Genomic DNA, 16841 nt, shown 5'->3' on the forward strand with positions numbered 1-16841 from the left:
CTGACACACCCCATCCGGTAATGACGAGTCAACAGACACCCCACGCTGCCCTCACACCGCGCCTCATCATCTCCATCATCTCCATCGCCTTGGTCTTGTTCATTTGCTTCAACCCTCGATTTGTATCCAAAGAATGGCGAGACGCTGCAACACGTCTTGCAAGCACTAGCCAGCCCTTCCAGCCTCACTCCACCGACCGCGCCGTACCCACCGTGTAGAGTTCCCCGCGACCGCCGGTTCACTCGCTCGGAGCTCCTTGTTACTTGTTGCAGTTTGCGGTCTGTCACCATTCGACCGCGCCGCCTTCTCGAGTGCCATACAGCTTCACCTAGTGCCTCAACACAGAAATTGCATCGCAGCCTAGTCATCATGTGGAATGACGAGGATAACAACCCCTACGGGACCAGCTTCGACCGCCGCGACTCACAGACGTCGTCGTCCATAAATCCGACGTCGCCATCCTCTCGAGACTGTGAGTACGACCAAGCTTGTCCCAACTTGGGACAACTTCACGGCCCTCTCGACAAAGATCGCTGATGCATATCGCGTATTTCTTTTACTTTTTTTCTTACCAAATTTACCTTAGACCGATCCTTCGACGCTCCCCGAACTCCAACATCAGGCAGTGAGGATGACGAACCAATGTTTGGCCAAGCGACTGCCGGCCCCCAGCATGAGAGTCATGACCATGGGGCGCCTCAAAAGGAACCCGTTCAGAAGAGAAAGCCTGGGGGTTATACAAGCCGCATCGAACAGATCCTTTACGAAAACCCAAACATGCCCATCTTGATCACCGATGCTGGGAAGAGCCTGGAGAGCGGAGGTCGATACATAGTTTATACTATCCGAACCGGGGTACGACTGAAATGTAGCAAGCTACGGACTGAACATGGAGTGAGACTGACATTAAAAAAAATCACAGGATCTAGAAGTTAGACGACGTTACTCCGAATTCGCGTCACTGAGAGACGCTCTCACTCGGTTGCACCCCACTCTCATTATCCCACCAATTCCTGAAAAGCACACCATGGCAGACTACGCCGCCAAACCAACCAGTGCCAAGCAAGATCAGCAAATAATTGACCTTCGAAAGCGAATGTTAGCAGTCTTCTTGAACCGCTGTCGCCGCATGGAAGCAATCCGAGACGATGGTGTTTGGTGGAGGTTTCTCGACCCCAATGCCAGCTGGGTATGAAGTGCCCAATACCCCCGCATCTGCCTTGATGTAACTAACCTTCAGTGATAGAGCGAGGTTCTACACTCACATCCAGTGGCTTCCATTCCCAAGGCCATTCTTAAGGCTCCGCCGTTGGATACGGCGAATCCAACTCCGGCGCATAATTTCCTCCCCGTTCCTTCCACCTCAGCCAAGCTCAAGACAACGGCCGGGACGACCTATGACATTAATCCCTCAGTACCACAGACTGGGACACATGTCATAGGCCGTTTCCCTCCAGATTCTACTACGCAGAGCGAGCACGCGCTAGATCCTTACTTCATATCCTACGAGGCCTCTATCAAGGAACTCGAGCAGCTCCTGACGGGACCCATGGAGAAAGTCAATCGCCGAACCCTTTCACATCTTTCGTCCCTTGCGGCAGATCTTTGCGAGCTGGGTTCGCGTTACAATGCATTTGCGTTATCCGAGCAGGCTCCCTCACTAGGTCCGGCAATTGAGCGAGTCGGCCAGGCAGCTGACTTGTCGTATATTGCCACTGAAGAATTAGCTGGGTCACTTGGCGCAAGCTTTGCTGAGCCGATGAGAGAAAATGCCCAATTTGCGGGTGTCGTCAAGAGCGTGCTCAGATACAGAGTGCTGAAAAGAGTGCAGCAAGATCTCACGACAGAAGAACTGGCTAAGAAAAGGGGACTGTTGGAGCAGCTGGAACAAAGTGAGGCGGAAGCGAGGCGGATTGAACAATACCTGTCCAGCAGCCAGCAATTATCTCCTCCGCCTAAACGATCAACGAGCTTAAAGGAGCCGGCGTCTCAGCATAGGCGCGATACGGGACAAGACGACACCGAATCTATCGACTCAGACTTTCCTCCAACCCATGGAGATTTCTCCTCATCGACGCCATCCGCCAGTCAGGGCCTTCCTGAGCGAAGTTCTAGTGCGTCCCATAAGAAGGCGCCTAGCAGTAACTCCATTACAAACAAGATCTTCGGTCCTCTCCGCCACGCTATACAGGGCGTTGCAGATGTAGATCCTGAGCGGACGCGGCGCGATACCATTGGTAAAACCCGAGAATCGATTGGTCAACTAGAGCAGGCTCAAGTTGCTTCAGAGCTGGATGTTAAAGAAGCCAGCGCTAGTGTATTGCAAGACCTTAAGAGATTCCAGAAGGATAAGGAAGACGATCTCAAGCGATACATGGTATGTGCAAATCGCTGTTAAGAATAACCGTATGCATCGAATGCTAACCTTCACCCATCAGCTTGCGTATGCAAGGAGCCAAATCGAATGGGCTAAGAAAAGTAAACAACAATGGGAAGAGGCACGAGCAGAAGTTGACAAGATAGATGAAACTTAACCGCTCCTGGCGCGTACGCATTGAACCGGAAAGTAGGAACAGCTCTGGAACAGCCGACTCCTTTTGGGGTAGAAAGCAAAGGAGTTTAATGTAGATGTGAATTCACGTCATGCAATGAATACCACCTAGGTACTCGGGTATCTAGCCGATAACATATTATCGGAGTAGCTTAGCGAAATAGACGCCTAATATGTGGAAATGTGACGTAAGTTTGATGCATTCAATAGTGTTCCTGCATTCTCCAAGGACAAAGCAATTTTCATTTTCATCGCCTGCACCTACACATCGCGCAATGCATTAACATATGACATGTAACATGTAACATATTTCATAGTATCCTAGAGCGTCTTTGGCGATTTGTAAACATGTCTTTTCGTTCGTTGCTCCTTTTGAGGTTCCAAACCACGGTCGGTGCTTATCGATAAGCTCACGAGCCAAGCACTCGCCCCCAAGGTTCGCAGATGCGACCACAAACCAATTTCCCCCCTCCCTCTTTCTCTACATGGTGAGCACAGCTATCGACAGAGTGCATGTTTCTATGCAGCGTCATGGGACAATTCACAGACCGTACTTGAATCATCTTTGCTGAAGTGATCGAGGCAATTGACTCTGCCGCGCTGCTTAGGTTGTCATTTAGCACCTCTTGGTCAACTATCCCTCAACAAAGCGCCACACCACCTTTTGCGCCAACGACACGAACATTAGCAACCATGGAGCAACCGGCTGATGGGCCGATCCAATCGATAGCTGAACCTGGTGTCAAAGCTTCAGGACCTCTTCTCTACTCTATGAGAAAAGAAGTGGCAGAATTGCTGGGAAGGCACCAAACGGGGTTTCCTGGTGCTCAGCCTGTTAGTTTCGCAAGACAGCATCTCGACGAACTTCAAAAACAAGAGTGCGATCCCTTCCATCCAAAGGGCCATAGACTATTCGATCGCATGCACTAACTGCGATGATCTAGCTACTATGTCTGCGAAAAATCAGACGGCATTCGATACTTGCTCTACTCCACCTCGGATGAAGAAGCCTGCGAAGCGCACTACCTCATCGACCGCAAAAACGACTACTGGTTCATCACCAACAGAAATCTACATTTTCCACTTGAAAACAACACGCAAGCTTTCCATCGAGACACCCTCGTAGACGGCGAACTCGTCTGGGACAGTCTCCCCAACGGAAAGACAGAACCGCGCTTCCTCGTGTTTGACTGCCTCGTCATGGATGGGAACAAGCTTATGGACAGAACTCTCGATAAACGACTAGCATACTTCAAGGAGAGGCTGTATACACCCTACAAAAAGCTCTTCAAGGAGTATCCCGATGAGCTGAGATTTCAGCCATTCTTTGTCGAGATGAAGCCGTTCCAGCTGGCTTACGGAATTGAGATGATGTTCAAGCAGGTCCTTCCAAGCCTAAAGCACGGCAATGATGGGCTGATATTCACATGTCGCAATACGGCGTACAAACACGGCACGGACCCTCACATCCTCAAGTGGAAGCCTCCAGAGGAAAACACGATTGATTTCCGGCTCAAGCTGACGTTTCCCCTAGTCGAGCCGGATGAATGGGAGAGAAAAGAGGGCATCACAGAGCCGTTTATTGACTACGACAGCGTCCCAAAGTCGGAGCTTCTGATCTTTCTGGGCGAGAGTGGTGATAGATACGAGCTCTTTGACGAGCTGTACCTGACCGAGGAGGAATGGGAGATCCTAAAGGGTCTGAATGATCCACTGAACGACCGCATCATCGAGTGTAATCAAGATGATCAAGGGCGTTGGCGACTGCTCCGTTTCAGGGATGACAAGCATGAAGCGAATCACAAGAGCACAGTAGGTTAGTGTCCTAGAGAGTATCAACGATCGTGTCTCGGAGAAAGATTTATATAGAGCTGCTGGCCCGATTCGAGATAGTTGGAAGGCGAGACAAGCTCGATCGACTCAGGTACGCGACCGGTAGCCACGTCGTCACGTATAAGATGATTTTTTGGGGCTCCAGGTGGTTACTGGAAAGGTGTCTCGATGGAGAGGGGGATATGTCTTGTGGCGCAGTAGGGCTTATGTTGGATCGTATGGCGTTAGGTAGAATCGGGTTTGGTTTGTGTATGTTTCTGCGAGCGTACTAGTTTCTTTCCTTCTCTTGTTTATATACACACGTATTAACAGTGAACAGGCTAGTTGACCTGTATTATTACTGCTTGAGAAAGTATGGTGCTTTGTTTGGGACGGGGGATGCCGGATTACTTTTAGGATTGTCTCATGTACCATTTATTGATCCTCGGTTAGTCTCTAGTTTCCGTATTATCTAACCATCCAGATTCTGCGAACAAAGTGGGTTTACTCTCCAAATTTAGCTTTTTTTTTTAAGAAAAAAAAACCCTGGAAACGTCCCTAGAAGGTTCAGGGAGGGCGAATTCCCGCCAGGTACCTTGGCAAAGCAGTCATTTTTCCCTCATCTCACATCAGCCTTCCTTAAAATCAAATCCGAAAAAAAAGGAAGAAAGAAACAACAAAAAAAAATAAAACCAAACTGCGCATTATCCTTTCGTAGTCAACCAACAGTTCCAAAATCGCCCTCGTCGCATTCACATCCTTTACAGCAGAAACATGAAGATGGCGATGAGCATGATTGTGCAAGCGATGTTGCTGCCGCCGTTGCTGCCACCCCAGGCTGTCGGCTCTGGGCGTTTGCTTCCATCAGAGATGATGACGATGGACGGGGCAAGGCTGGAGGTGGATGAGGTGTTGTAGCTCGTGTAAGCTGGGGGCAGGACATCGATCGTAGTGGTCTCGATGGCCGGTGGTCCGCCAGTTTCAGTGACAAACTCGGTGTAAGTGCTTGTAGGGGAGGGCCCGGAAGTAGACGTCACCTCTCCTGCGACTTCTGAGGAAACACTTGGGGTTGGGTAGGATAGTGTGATGGTCACCTGGGAGAAGATGACGGTTGTGAAGGTGGAAAGGCTGACCTGCCCAGGCTCGGCAGAGGTGTCGACAGGTGGTGAAGGGCCCCAGAGGTCGGAGATGGTGATGGTTGTGACGGGCGAGGCGTAGGTGCTGGTTAGAGGCCAGCTCCAGCTGATCTCGACGTCTGTCACAGTTGAAGCTTCTCCGGAGACGGTGGCATCGGGGAGGCCAGTGGTGACGGAGACGTCGGTTTGGACGTTTGTGACAGTTGTGGGATCCTGAGAGACGGTGGCGTCTGGGGGACCAGTGGTGTATGTAACGTCTGTCTGGATGGCGGTATAGGTCGATGGGTTGCCAGAGAGAGTTGCGTCTGGAAGACCGCTGGTGTAGGAGACGTCTGTGCTGTCTTTGGTGACGGTAGAGGCTCCCGCGGTGACTGTTACCTCTGGGGCAGGATACACAGTGACGGTGACGGTTTCTGTGATTCCTCCATGGCAGGTATCGTGGCTCTCAGTAGTATCGGTATACTGGACTGGAGATACAGTTATGGTTACAGTGCCGGTGGTGGTGCTGGTAAGGGTACGTCGTTCAGAAGTGTTTCTGGCGGTGGAAAGAGCAGTTTGCGTTCTGGTAGTTGCATTCATTAGGGAAGTGCTTTAATCAACCACGGAGGGTTAGGTTCGACTTACGAAATGGGGATGCTTTTACCAGAAGACTCGGTGGCGGATTCAGCAGAAGCAGCAGTTGTCGTCTGAGAGACTTCTGTGACTACCTGAGATGCAGAGATGGTTCCTGAAAATCGGCGAGCTTTTGCAGTCATGGCATCGACAACAGGTTCGAACAGGCCAGCGGTTTCATTGCAGTCGCCACGGATGGCAAGCTGGTGAGCCGCCTCGGAAACAACATATTCGGCATGGATGAGTTCGTCAGGACCGCGAAGAGATGGCATTGGACCTTGAGTTGTTAGCTGATATTCCTTATTTGCAAAGAATTTGCTTGCCAAACAAGGGAAGTCATCCTACCAAAGAGAGTAGTGATAATGGTGAAAATGGCTGCCATGAACATCAGCCCCCAACCCCAATACATGAGCACCCACAGAGGCTTCGTCAATCTTCGGAATTCCTCCTCCCGAGGCAGGGAGGATGGATGAGGCAACTCTCCCAATTCGCGGTCCTTCATGGCTGCCACTGTGGACATTTGTTAGTCGACCTGGTGCAAAATCTGTCATGACGATGCAAACTCACGTTTAAATCAGGATGAGTTCCGTAAAAGAGTGATTTTGTTGGCCTAAAGTCTTTAAAGATGTGAGTATGTTTGAAGAACGAGAGTGCTTCGAAGGCTGGGACTCGACAGTTTGCTTGCTCGCTCCAGTCTCGGAGCTATGTGATACAGCAGTGTTTAAAGCAAACATTTGGAGACGATAAAGGAGGGGGTCACAGATTACGCACAAGAGAGGGAAAAGGGAGAGATGCTGCAGGTTATGAGAATGCTTGGGAGCCAGAAGGGAGCTGCTGTGGTCTCTTGTGAGACGAGACGAGACGAGGCGATAGAAACGAAAGTAAAAGTTGGTTCCGTTGGTGAGCGAGTGTGTTGAGGGGGAAAGGAAGGACCTAGGCAAGCAGGAGGCAAAAATTTGGTGTTTATTGTACCAAATCTAGAGCCGGAAAGGAGTGAGAGAAATGTGAGCTCTGACAGCTTGGGTATTGACGGTTCTTCACAGCTGGTGGATGGGGATTGGCAGCTGGCAAGGCTGTGAATCACACAATGACTATAAACAAGCAGATGTTCCATGAATCGGTGGCAACTTTGGCGTCGAGACTTGATTGGGTTCCATTAATCCTAACTTCTAAGCACCTTGAGGCCAGGAATACGGATAATGTGTACAACGGCAATGTCTTGTTCTTGGAGAGGGATGAGGGCTCATTCTACCTAGTAGTTTGGTTTTAAGCTACACATCCAACACATGATGATACCGGCTGATCTAATTGCAGCATAAGCAGCCGGCGGAATTGTCGGTTGGGAGGGTCGATGGAAGAAGGTCAACGGCTAATCGCCCATTTGGGCACAATGCAAACAATTGCAAGTCAGTGTGTCAGGCACATGAAGGATTGGTATTGTGTCAGCCGTTTCAAAGCCCGCAGAGTATGTAAGTCGCAAGTGCAACAGATGGGATACATTTTATATTGAGGAAGGGTTTGCATGGGACCACGATGGATTTGTGTGGTCAGAAATGTTGCGTGATCGTCGTTCAAGTGTGTAGGCTGTATTACAGAAAAACGGACGGCGGCATTAGATGAGGGGGAGGCCGGTCGCAAGTGGCAAGCCGTCACACAGGCCGACCTCAAGCCATACTGACGGATCGTGGGATTGAAACTGCGACTTGATGCGGTGCACGTATGTTATGTCGCCGTCATGGTCATTTTGGGATGCAACGCTGAGACGATGCTTCGAGTGCACATGTACATGGCTACTCTGTACCTTTCAATGGCAAAGTCAACGGCGCTTGACCTCTTTTGGAGCAGCCGATGCCACTTGCCACTCCAGAATGTCGCGCTCGGGTACCTTGGTACATATGCATACCAAGGAGTTCGTGAGCTCGCCGACGCGAGGGGCGGGAGGCTGGCTAGCACAGACCAGCTCATAGCTGTGAGAGCACCCGACAGCTCAGCACAGCTCAGCTCTGGGCGTCGAAGTGTCAGTGGCCAGTGCCAGTGCCAGGGCCAGCTCCAGATGCCGAGAAAGGCCCAGCCAGCACGGCGGCGCGTCGCGTGTCGAGTACCCAGGTACCAACAGTTAGTAACTTAGCACCTTGCGAGCTGCCAGCGCCTGGCAGCCAATCCCATGTAAGGCCCGCCGTCTCTTCTGAGGGCATGGCAATGGGCAACATTGAGCATTGAACATCGTCTCAAGTCCGCCAATCTCCTGCGTGTCGCGCTCCCGCTCCCGCTTGACCTCCCATTCCCACTCCCGATCCCACTCTCACTGCCACTCCCAAATTTTTTGGGGTTCTTGTCCTCTTGTCCTCTTATCCTATTCTCCTGTTCTTGCTCTTTTTCATCGCCTGTCGCACACTCTAAACGTCCCATCGCTTCTCGGGGTTGAGTCTCCTCCAAACCCGCCCTGCTCTCTGCCCGTCCGACCGTGCGATGTCGTGACCCGTCTGGCGCACTGCACCAGAGTCGAGACCACGCGATCCCTCACTGATCCTGATCTCTACGCCCGCCCACGCCCTCGCACCCTCCATCTGACATCTGAGGAGCTGTGGTTCCTTGCTTCGAAACCATCGACATCACAAATCACGACAATTGCCCGCGTCACAACATGGCGCGACGCCGTACCAGGGCAAAGGAGCCCGAACCTGTTGAGGCAGAAGAACATGACCCCATGCAAGACGACATGCCAGAGCCCGAGCCGGAACCAGTGTCCGCGGCCGAAGCCGAGCCAGAGGATGTACCAGCTGGCGACGACGACCAAGACCAAGACCAAGACGACGACATGGAGCAGCGCAGTCTGGAATTCGACGAGGAGCTTTCCTGGCGGCCCGCAAAGCCCATCCCCAGCGCTACGCTGCTAGATCGTCTCGAAAGGCTGTCCAAGGAGCTCGCCGATTTCGATCAGGGGGGTGTACAATTGGATTCGCTTAAACATGTCGCCACAAGCCTGGCGCATCGCAACCTGTTGCAGCACAAGGATCGAGGTGTCAAGGCGTATACCGCCTGTTGTCTGGTGGATATCTTGCGTTTGTTTGTACCAGAAGCGCCGTTCACGGACGATCAACTCAAGGTGGGTGTTTCTCACTTGTCCCATATATAATTAATCCATCTACATCTCTCTGCGTTCCCCGCCAAATACTGACCCGTGTATTGTGGCTGTCTAGATGATCTTTACTCTTTTTATCAAGGACATTTTGCCCGCGCTTTTCGACCCTACAAATCCCTACAATAGTCAGCACAAATATGTATTGATGTCTCTGTCTGACGTCAAAAGTATACTGCTCCTTTCTGAAATCCACGGTGCCGACGACCTCTGGTTGCGCCTGTTCAACTCGACCTTTGATGGCGTGTCGACAAGCTCCAGAGCTTCCAATGAGGAACAGGTTGCCAAGGACGTCGAGATCGGCCTCACCGAGATGCTCATGGAGGTGATTGACGAATCCCCTGGCAGCATACCCGCGACCGTCATCGACGCCATCATCAGCCAATTCCTCAGAGCAGCGCCACCGGGGGGTGGTCGCAACAAGGAACAGAATGGTAAACAGGCTACCCTGTTGCATAAAACCGAGCCTGCAGCCTACGTCATGGCCAAGAACATCTGCAATGGCTGCGCCGACAAAATGTCCCGATATGTCAGCCAGTACTTTAGCGACGTCATTCTCAATGCCTCGAGATTCGCTACCAAGAGCAATGGCTTCCGCCATGGAGAGGAGTCTGATGAGGAGGACAGTCATTCTGGTCCGTCAGAGGCGGATTTGAAAAGCCTGCGGCAGGCTCATATGCTGATCCGAGAACTTTGGCGAGCTGCTCCCACCATTTTGCAAAACGTCGTTCCCCAACTCGACGCCGAGTTATCGGCCGACAATGTTCACCTGCGACTCATAGCCACGGAGGCATTTGGAGATATGATTTCGGGCATCGGAGCAGCAGGACCGCCAGCTCCTCCCACACTCGACCCTGCAGCCTACCCACCCCTACGCCTGATGGATGATGCAATTGGTACCCCTCCAGTCATTGACACGGAAACCAATGCATTGACAAGACCATATTCGCCGCAATCGTTTGCTCAAACTCATCACGCCACATACCGCAACTTTGTTGGCAGAAAGAACGACAAAGCAGGGACAATTCGAGCTGCGTGGGTCACCGCTGCCGGCTACATTCTGTCTACTTCCGCCGGCGGCATTGGTTTGAGTAGGGAGGACGAAACAGAGCTGATTAAGGGCCTGGTGGACAAACTCAATGACAGCGAAGAAAAAGTGCGTCTGGCCGCCGTCAAGGCCATTGAGCTTTTCACCTTCCGCGACGTCATTCTGAAACTCGGTGTAACCGGCGGAGTAGAGAAAGAAGGGTCTATATTTGCAAGCTTGGCTGATCGCTGCCGCGACAGAAAGCCAGCGGTCCGTGTCGATGCCATGGTCTTGCTTGGAAAGCTGTGGGCGGTCGGGGCAGGAGAAATCGCAGACGGTCAGGAGGCAGTAACGGCATGCCTGTCCGGGGTGCCGTCTCGCATCATCAACGCATTCTACGCCAATGACCCCGACCTCAACGTCCTCCTCGACCGGGTCTTATTCGAGTGTCTTGTCCCATTGAAGTATCCACTGGTCAAAGGCAAAGGCGGCAAGGGTGCCACTGGCTCCCAGGGTAAGGGTGGTGTCACTGCTGCTGACCAGGACAGAATTCGTGCTGAAAGGATCCTTCTCATGCTAAAGTCTCTAGATGTGCCCGCACAAAAGGCCTTTTTCGCCATGCAGGCCCGTCAACCACAGTTTGCAAAGGGCGTTGGTATCTTTATCCAACAGTGCGAAGCATATAATGGGGGAGTCATCGACGCGAATGAGGACAAGGTCAAGAGTAGCCTGTCCAAAACGCTCCAGTGGTTAGGCGGATTCTTTCCAGAGCCATTAAAGGTTCGCGGAGATTTGCAGAAGTTTGCTAAACTCAACGACCGTCGAAGCTATCAGCTTGTTAAATACGCGATCGAGTCCGAAAGCGACTTCAAGACTATTAGACGAGCCATCAGTGAGCTCATTACCAAGCTGCAAGGGACGCCTGCAGTTGTCTGCCTAGATACGCTCATCCCACTGCTCTATCGATCAAGTTGCCTCATGTTCAACCGAAGCCATCTTGCTACCATCATGGATTATTCCAAGAGTGACAAGGATGGGTTTGCTGCTGTTGCCCACTTAGTACTAAACGACATATCGCAGCGAAACCCGGACATCTTCAAGGCGCATGCTGAGGACTTGCGACGTGAAATCGTTGAGCACGTCCCAAGCGACAAGAAAACCAATGACCCAACTGTGGTTGATATTCTCAAGGCGTACTCCTCGTATGCGAAGAAGTATCCCAAGGACATCAACTATGACCGAGGTTTTACGCAATCACTAATGAATTACGCTCAGTACGCGTCTCCACCCAGAGCTGCGAAATATGCCGTCAATATTCTCTTGGCCAAGGGTGACGACAAGAGCAAAGTAACGGCTACAAACTTATTGAGGAACATCATGAAGGGCCTGGAATATGGCTCATCGCACTTCTTGGCCAGGCTGGCGTCCATATCGCAACTTGAACGGCTCGTGCCGTCTGTAACGGCCGACTCGGACGAGGCTATTCGTGACTTGACGATCAATCAGATCCTCCGCCAAGTGCGGACAGATGCCACAGAGAAGGATCCGTCGTGGGTGGATGATGCGGACATGAATGAGGAGCTGCAAGCCAAATGCCTCTCATTAAGAATTCTGGTAAACCAAGCTCTTGCGACCGAAAAGGAGCCCAATGCCGAAGACCGCGTCAAAGTTGTGTTCAAGCTTCTCAAAACGTTTGTGGTCGCAGAGGGCGAGTTCTGCAAAACCAAAGATACCCCATTGCACCACAAGAAGCGCCTTCGGCTGCTAGCTGGACTGTTGATGTTGAAACTCTGCACAGTCAAGGCGTACGATGAGAGATTGGAACCGACAAGCTTCAACAAGATGGCAGAGTTGGTACAGGACAGTGAACTCCAGGTTCGCAGACACTTTATGGAAAAGCTGCAAAACTACCTTACTCGCGGAAAGCTTAGGCCTAGATTCCACATTATCTTGTTCTTGGTCGCATTCGAGCCTGCATCAGATCTCAAAAACCGAGTGGAGACATGGATACGATCTAGAGCTCGATATTACGAGGAGAAGAAGCAAAGGGTAATGGAAGCTCTCATGGGCCGGTTAATATCCTTGCTTGCGCACCACCCCGACTACAGCGCAGAGATGGACGACTTGGTTGATTTCGCAAACTACTTCTTGTTCTACCTCAACGCTATTGCGACGGAGGACAATATTTCGTTGATCTACAAATACACGGAAAGGGTCAAGCAGGTACAGGACGGAATCAACCCGAAAGCCAGCGATAATCTGTACGTGCTTAGTGATCTCGCCGCAGCCGTGATTCGCAAGTATCAGGAGAGGAAGGGTTGGATCTTCCAAGCGCATCCTGACAAGGTTGGCGTTCCGTCAGGTTTATATACTGCTCTGCCATCCGCCGAGGTAGCACAGCAGATTGCAAAGAAGCTGTATATTCCTGATGAGATTGACGAAAGGTTGGATGATTTGCTTCGTGCAATGGATCGCAAGAAGGTGAGCGCCTCATCAACGCCCCGGTAACGCTCAACTGCCCAGCACTAGCAAAATACTAACAGAATGGATCAGAAGCGCAAGTCTATCCACGAACACGGTGACCCACCAGCAAAGCGACCAAGGACTCAGGTCAAGACAGTCATCAGGGAGAAATCGAAAACCAATTCTTCTAAAGTATCGTCATCTAAGAAGAGTGCCAAACCCAAGAAGGCACCCAAGCCCAAGAAACATAAGGAGGAGGATTCGGTCGCCCCATCCGAGCGCCGTCGCAGTAGTCGCACCCACAAGGTATCAGACTACAAGGAGCGAGCTGACGAGGATGATGAGGAAGAAATGTTAGAGGGTGTAGCAGAGTGGGACTATGGCGAGGAGGACTCGGATGTAGAGGAGAGTGGAAGTGACGAGGCTTCAGAGCTGTCCGATGATGATGCTGAATCCGCTGATGAACAGGAAGAGGCAGAAGGCGAGGGCGAAGAGGAGCATGAAGAGGAGTCGGCGGCTAAGCGCAAAGGCTCCAAAATCGCCTCTTCGCCAAAGGGCAAGGCTGCTGTCAAAGCCAGCGTCCTGGCTAAACTAGAACGCACATCAAGAACAAGAGGACGAGGCGGACGTGCGACAAGGGATGATTCAGAGATGGAAGTGGACGAATAAGTTGGTGCTGAGCACCCTTTTTTTTCTCCTCGTTATTCTTCAGAAGTAGTGGACAGTCCGGACGGATGGATAGGTCGCGGAATTGGAATTCGCTTGTCATTGTTCAGAATAGGACTGAACAATAGTTGCGTGTTAGTATTACTTTGTTGTAGGGTTCATCTTGTGTGTACGAGAGAGGACCTTTTACTTAGGGAAGGGGGGGGGGGGGGGGGGGCCAAGTAGTGTTACGATAGGAGTCATGATGCCCAAATTCACATACCGTGTTAGCCCAAGCCCATACAACACCAAGATGAAGAGTGTCTGTCATGCAAAGGGGCACAGACGCGGGACAAGAGTGGACGAATCTCGAAGGGTTCAATTCGCCTATCCTATCCTCTACGCATCCCTCATGTTCCGCCCTCTTCCTCGTAAAAAAAAACCACCCTGCCCTCATAAACAACGGCAGCCACAAAGACAAAATGGGTACGCCAACCAGCCAACCAAAAGAATCCAAACCACTTCCCAAAAAGAAAGAAAAAGAAAAGGAAAAAAAAAGAAAAAAGAACCATGCGGCAAAAAAATATGTACAATGGGTTGTGTTCTCAAGCGCCAAGCCAACGGGAAATCTACAGTCTTTTTTGTTTTCCTCTCTTTTGTTCAGTCCCTCTTTTTGGAGAAGATGAGGGCACCCGGGGATGGGGGCATTTCTATGACCCCGAGGCGCCGCCGTTTTGGGCCGCAAGTCGCTGGTTGACTTTTGCCCGGTGGCCAGAGAATTTCAAGTGCGCTTCAAACTTCTGGGCCGTCATGTCCGGGCCAGGGGTGTACAGCTTGGTGGCGCAGTCGAGACAGCGAATACGCGGGAGCCAGGCGTATTTCACGCCTTCTGGAAACGGCAGCGTCTGCGGCTGGACGGGGAGTTCGGTGACGGGGTCGAGGTACGAGTATTTCATGATGGCTTCAAACTTGTCTCCGTTGGGGTATTGCTTTTCTAGGTCTTTGAGGGCGTTGACAAGCCACTCTGGTGGAGGCGGCTGATGAGACGCGCATGTTAGGCTCTGACCTGTACGGAATGTTCTTGCCGAGAAAAAAAAAAAAAAGGGGGGGGGGGGGGGGGACTTACGGCTGGGGGAGGTGACTGTCCGGGAACCGGTGGAGGAGCAGGGAGACGTCCGAGCTGGCCGGCAGGAAAAGAACTGGAACCGCTCCCTGTCGGTGCTGGTGCAGCTGCTGGCTGAGGTGTAGATGATGACGAAGTTGGCGTGAATGGCACTTTTGGTTTGGGTATGCTTGACGATGCACTTGGCGCTCTGGCGTGGGCCACGACTGGTGTCTGGGGCTGTGAAGGCGCCTTCAAGTCGCGATAGTCGCCCTTCATCACTCTTCTAAGCTTCTCCCTGCTCACCTTCAGTGTAACCCAAAGGTGAGAAGGCTCCTCTGTCTCTTCCCGGCCACGGCGCGATGTTCGAGTCTCGTGGTGATGCAACGACCCAGTCTCGGGCGTTTCAGAGCGGCCAATATTGGCCATTCGCTGCTGCGCAGCCGACGCAGCCCCTCGCATGCCCCTTGTGCGCGCCGTGCCAGCCATCTGTGAAGGGGCGGGCGAGTCGGGGGATGAGTCGTCACTCTCCTCGGATTCTGAAATCTCGCCGTCACGGGCTGTCCGCTTCCTGCTTGTGCCAGCCGTTCGTTTGTAGAGTCGACTGTCCTCGACGTTCTCGACCGCACCAGGCAACACGGACGAAACGATAAGTGTACGAATGGTCCTTTGTCGTTCTCTGAGGTCGGGGAGTTGCGGGCCGCCTCGTCTGTTGATGGAGCGCTTCTGGCGCCGCTGTTCGCGGGAAAATACCATTTCGTTTCGTTCCAGATCGGCTTCGCTGAGTTCGTACATGTATGGCGCATACTCCTTGGCTTGCTGCTGTGGTCGGAAGACGACGGGAAGAGGGGTTTGCAAGAATGCGGACACGAGATCCGAATCCTCGACCGGTCGCCCGTCGAACGGATGTCCTATGCTGTATAAACTCTTGGTAAAGAGCTGCGTCTGTTCACGAATGCAATGTGCAATCGCCGTCGTGAATTCGCCTGACAAAGACAGGTCGCGCGCCATGTTGGCGGCAAATTCTTCTGGCGAGTTATTGGGGTTGTTGATCTCCCACTCGAACTGATCTACCAGGGTGTGCTGGCCAATTGTGATGTTGAGCTTGATTAGAATGCGCATTTCGTCGTTCTTGTAGGCCGAGTACGGCAGCTCCGGGTCGAGGGCATCTTCCTCTGCGAACGCAAAGGGATAGAAATCATTCAGCTGCTCCCGCATCTGTTGAACGATTTGCTCAAACACGGGCTGTGCTGCAGGTGGTTTCAGCGCCATGTCTTCGACCAGCTGCGCTGCGAATAATTCGACGGCCAAAAGACGTTCGTGCAGGTTCCAAGTAAACGTGTCGCGAAGCTTGACCTTGTCCCACTCAACCTCCAGACGTAGCGGGACTAGCTCTTCGTGTTGCTCTGCCTGTTTGAGCATGTCCTTGCGAGCAAACCTGAATGATGGTGTCGTCCGTCGTCCGGGTCGTGGCTTTTGCGCTGGGTAGATGATTCTGGAGACTGGCTGCTGGTTTTCGGTGTATCCGTTTCCAAATCCATTGTACCCTTCGCCGTAGAGCCTGCTTGGCGGGAACCAAGGCTTGTACTCGTTCCGCACCATTCTATACTCGTGGATTTTCTCACGCATCTCTTGTGAGGACTGCCGTGTCTGATTCAGCTGCTCGCCCAGAGCAGCGCTGGCGATGGCGTCGCGCGTGGTGTAACGCTCGACCATGAGTTTGTTGAACGACTCCTTTGTGCGTACGGGTATTTCCGCCGGTGCTGAGCCTTGCAGAGCATCTTTTTCATCACCAGCCGGTGCTGATGTCGCAGACGTCGCGGTCGGCGTCACGCCCGGCGCAGGCTCCGAGGTGGCTGGTTGTGTCGCCATGGTCGCGATTGCTGGGCGCAGCGATGTCGCCGCAACGGTGCGGCAGCGTCAGATGCGTCAATCAGACGCGCAGCGGTTGTGATTTATCCCGTAGCGCAGGGGATCGTTGGGTTGGGCGGTATATGCGATGGCGACGAGACGAGGCTCTGATGTTGAAATGGCTTTGGGAAAGGGTTTCGTGCTGGACTGGAACCGGCACGCTCCTATTGCTGGCTGCTAATCGGCGCGGAAGGCTGAGCAGGATAAGTATATTTACATAGACTCTCGTACAGATCACTCCTGTATCTTGTACCAGTACCTGCCCCCCTGCACTCGACGGGCCGGTGGCAACGGACGAATTAGAGAGCGCCGTCGCAACTAGCTCATCTCCACTTGGGAATCAGAAGCGGAAGGAGGACTCTCATCGATTTTGTTGTAAATACGGAGTAACTACCAGAAACCTGCTCCGGTCATGGTGTATGTACCATGTTAACCAGCATATT

General features: G+C 52.2%; 5 protein-coding genes across 6 annotated transcripts; 3 read left to right on the top strand and 2 right to left on the bottom strand.

Moving 5' to 3' along the window:
- The first annotated feature begins 2 nt into the window (after positions 1-2).
- ATG20 (Sorting nexin, cytoplasm-to-vacuole targeting pathway/endosomal sorting) lies at positions 3-2752 on the top strand. Of its 2 annotated transcripts, XM_007811295.2 has the most exons (5): positions 3-472; positions 587-855; positions 923-1189; positions 1247-2377; positions 2439-2752. In XM_007811295.2, the coding sequence occupies exons 1-5, from the start codon at positions 370-372 to the stop codon at positions 2532-2534; spliced, it is 1866 nt and encodes a 621-aa protein (XP_007809486.2). In that variant the 5' UTR covers positions 3-369; the 3' UTR covers positions 2535-2752. The 2 variants fall into 2 exon arrangements, with proteins under 2 accessions (XP_007809486.2, XP_065977029.1); XM_066118425.1 differs by having other exon boundaries at positions 3-855.
- Positions 2753-3244: 492 nt separating this feature from the next.
- Positions 3245-4372, top strand: CEG1 (Dcp1p-Dcp2p decapping enzyme complex alpha subunit; the record flags this gene model as incomplete). The annotated part of the gene is made up of 2 exons (XM_007811296.2): positions 3245-3429; positions 3496-4372. The coding sequence occupies 2 exons, from the start codon at positions 3245-3247 to the stop codon at positions 4370-4372; spliced, it is 1062 nt and encodes a 353-aa protein (XP_007809487.2).
- Positions 4373-5124: 752 nt separating this feature from the next.
- J3458_004804 (uncharacterized protein) lies at positions 5125-6613 on the bottom strand (the record flags this gene model as incomplete). Its single annotated transcript, XM_007811297.2, has 3 exons — positions 5125-6061; positions 6124-6388; positions 6457-6613. The coding sequence occupies 3 exons, from the start codon at positions 6611-6613 to the stop codon at positions 5125-5127; spliced, it is 1359 nt and encodes a 452-aa protein (XP_007809488.2).
- Positions 6614-8400: 1787 nt separating this feature from the next.
- On the top strand, positions 8401-13619 carry PDS5 (Sister chromatid cohesion protein pds5). The gene is made up of 3 exons (XM_066118426.1): positions 8401-9217; positions 9312-12758; positions 12831-13619. The coding sequence occupies exons 1-3, from the start codon at positions 8756-8758 to the stop codon at positions 13407-13409; spliced, it is 4488 nt and encodes a 1495-aa protein (XP_065977030.1). The 5' UTR covers positions 8401-8755; the 3' UTR covers positions 13410-13619.
- Positions 13242-16531, bottom strand: SNF5 (SWI/SNF chromatin-remodeling complex subunit). Its single transcript, XM_066118427.1, has 3 exons — positions 14512-16531; positions 13669-14422; positions 13242-13523 (listed from the first exon to the last, which is right to left on the bottom strand). Exons 1-2 carry the CDS (start codon positions 16357-16359, stop codon positions 14096-14098), a joined length of 2175 nt encoding a protein of 724 aa, XP_065977031.1. The 5' UTR covers positions 16360-16531; the 3' UTR covers positions 13242-13523; positions 13669-14095.
- Between the last annotated feature and the right edge of the window lie 310 nt (positions 16532-16841).

Source organism: Metarhizium acridum (genome assembly GCF_019434415.1).
Source record: "Metarhizium acridum strain ARSEF 324 chromosome Unknown scaffold_29, whole genome shotgun sequence".
NCBI classification, from domain to species: Eukaryota; Fungi; Ascomycota; class Sordariomycetes; order Hypocreales; family Clavicipitaceae; genus Metarhizium; species Metarhizium acridum.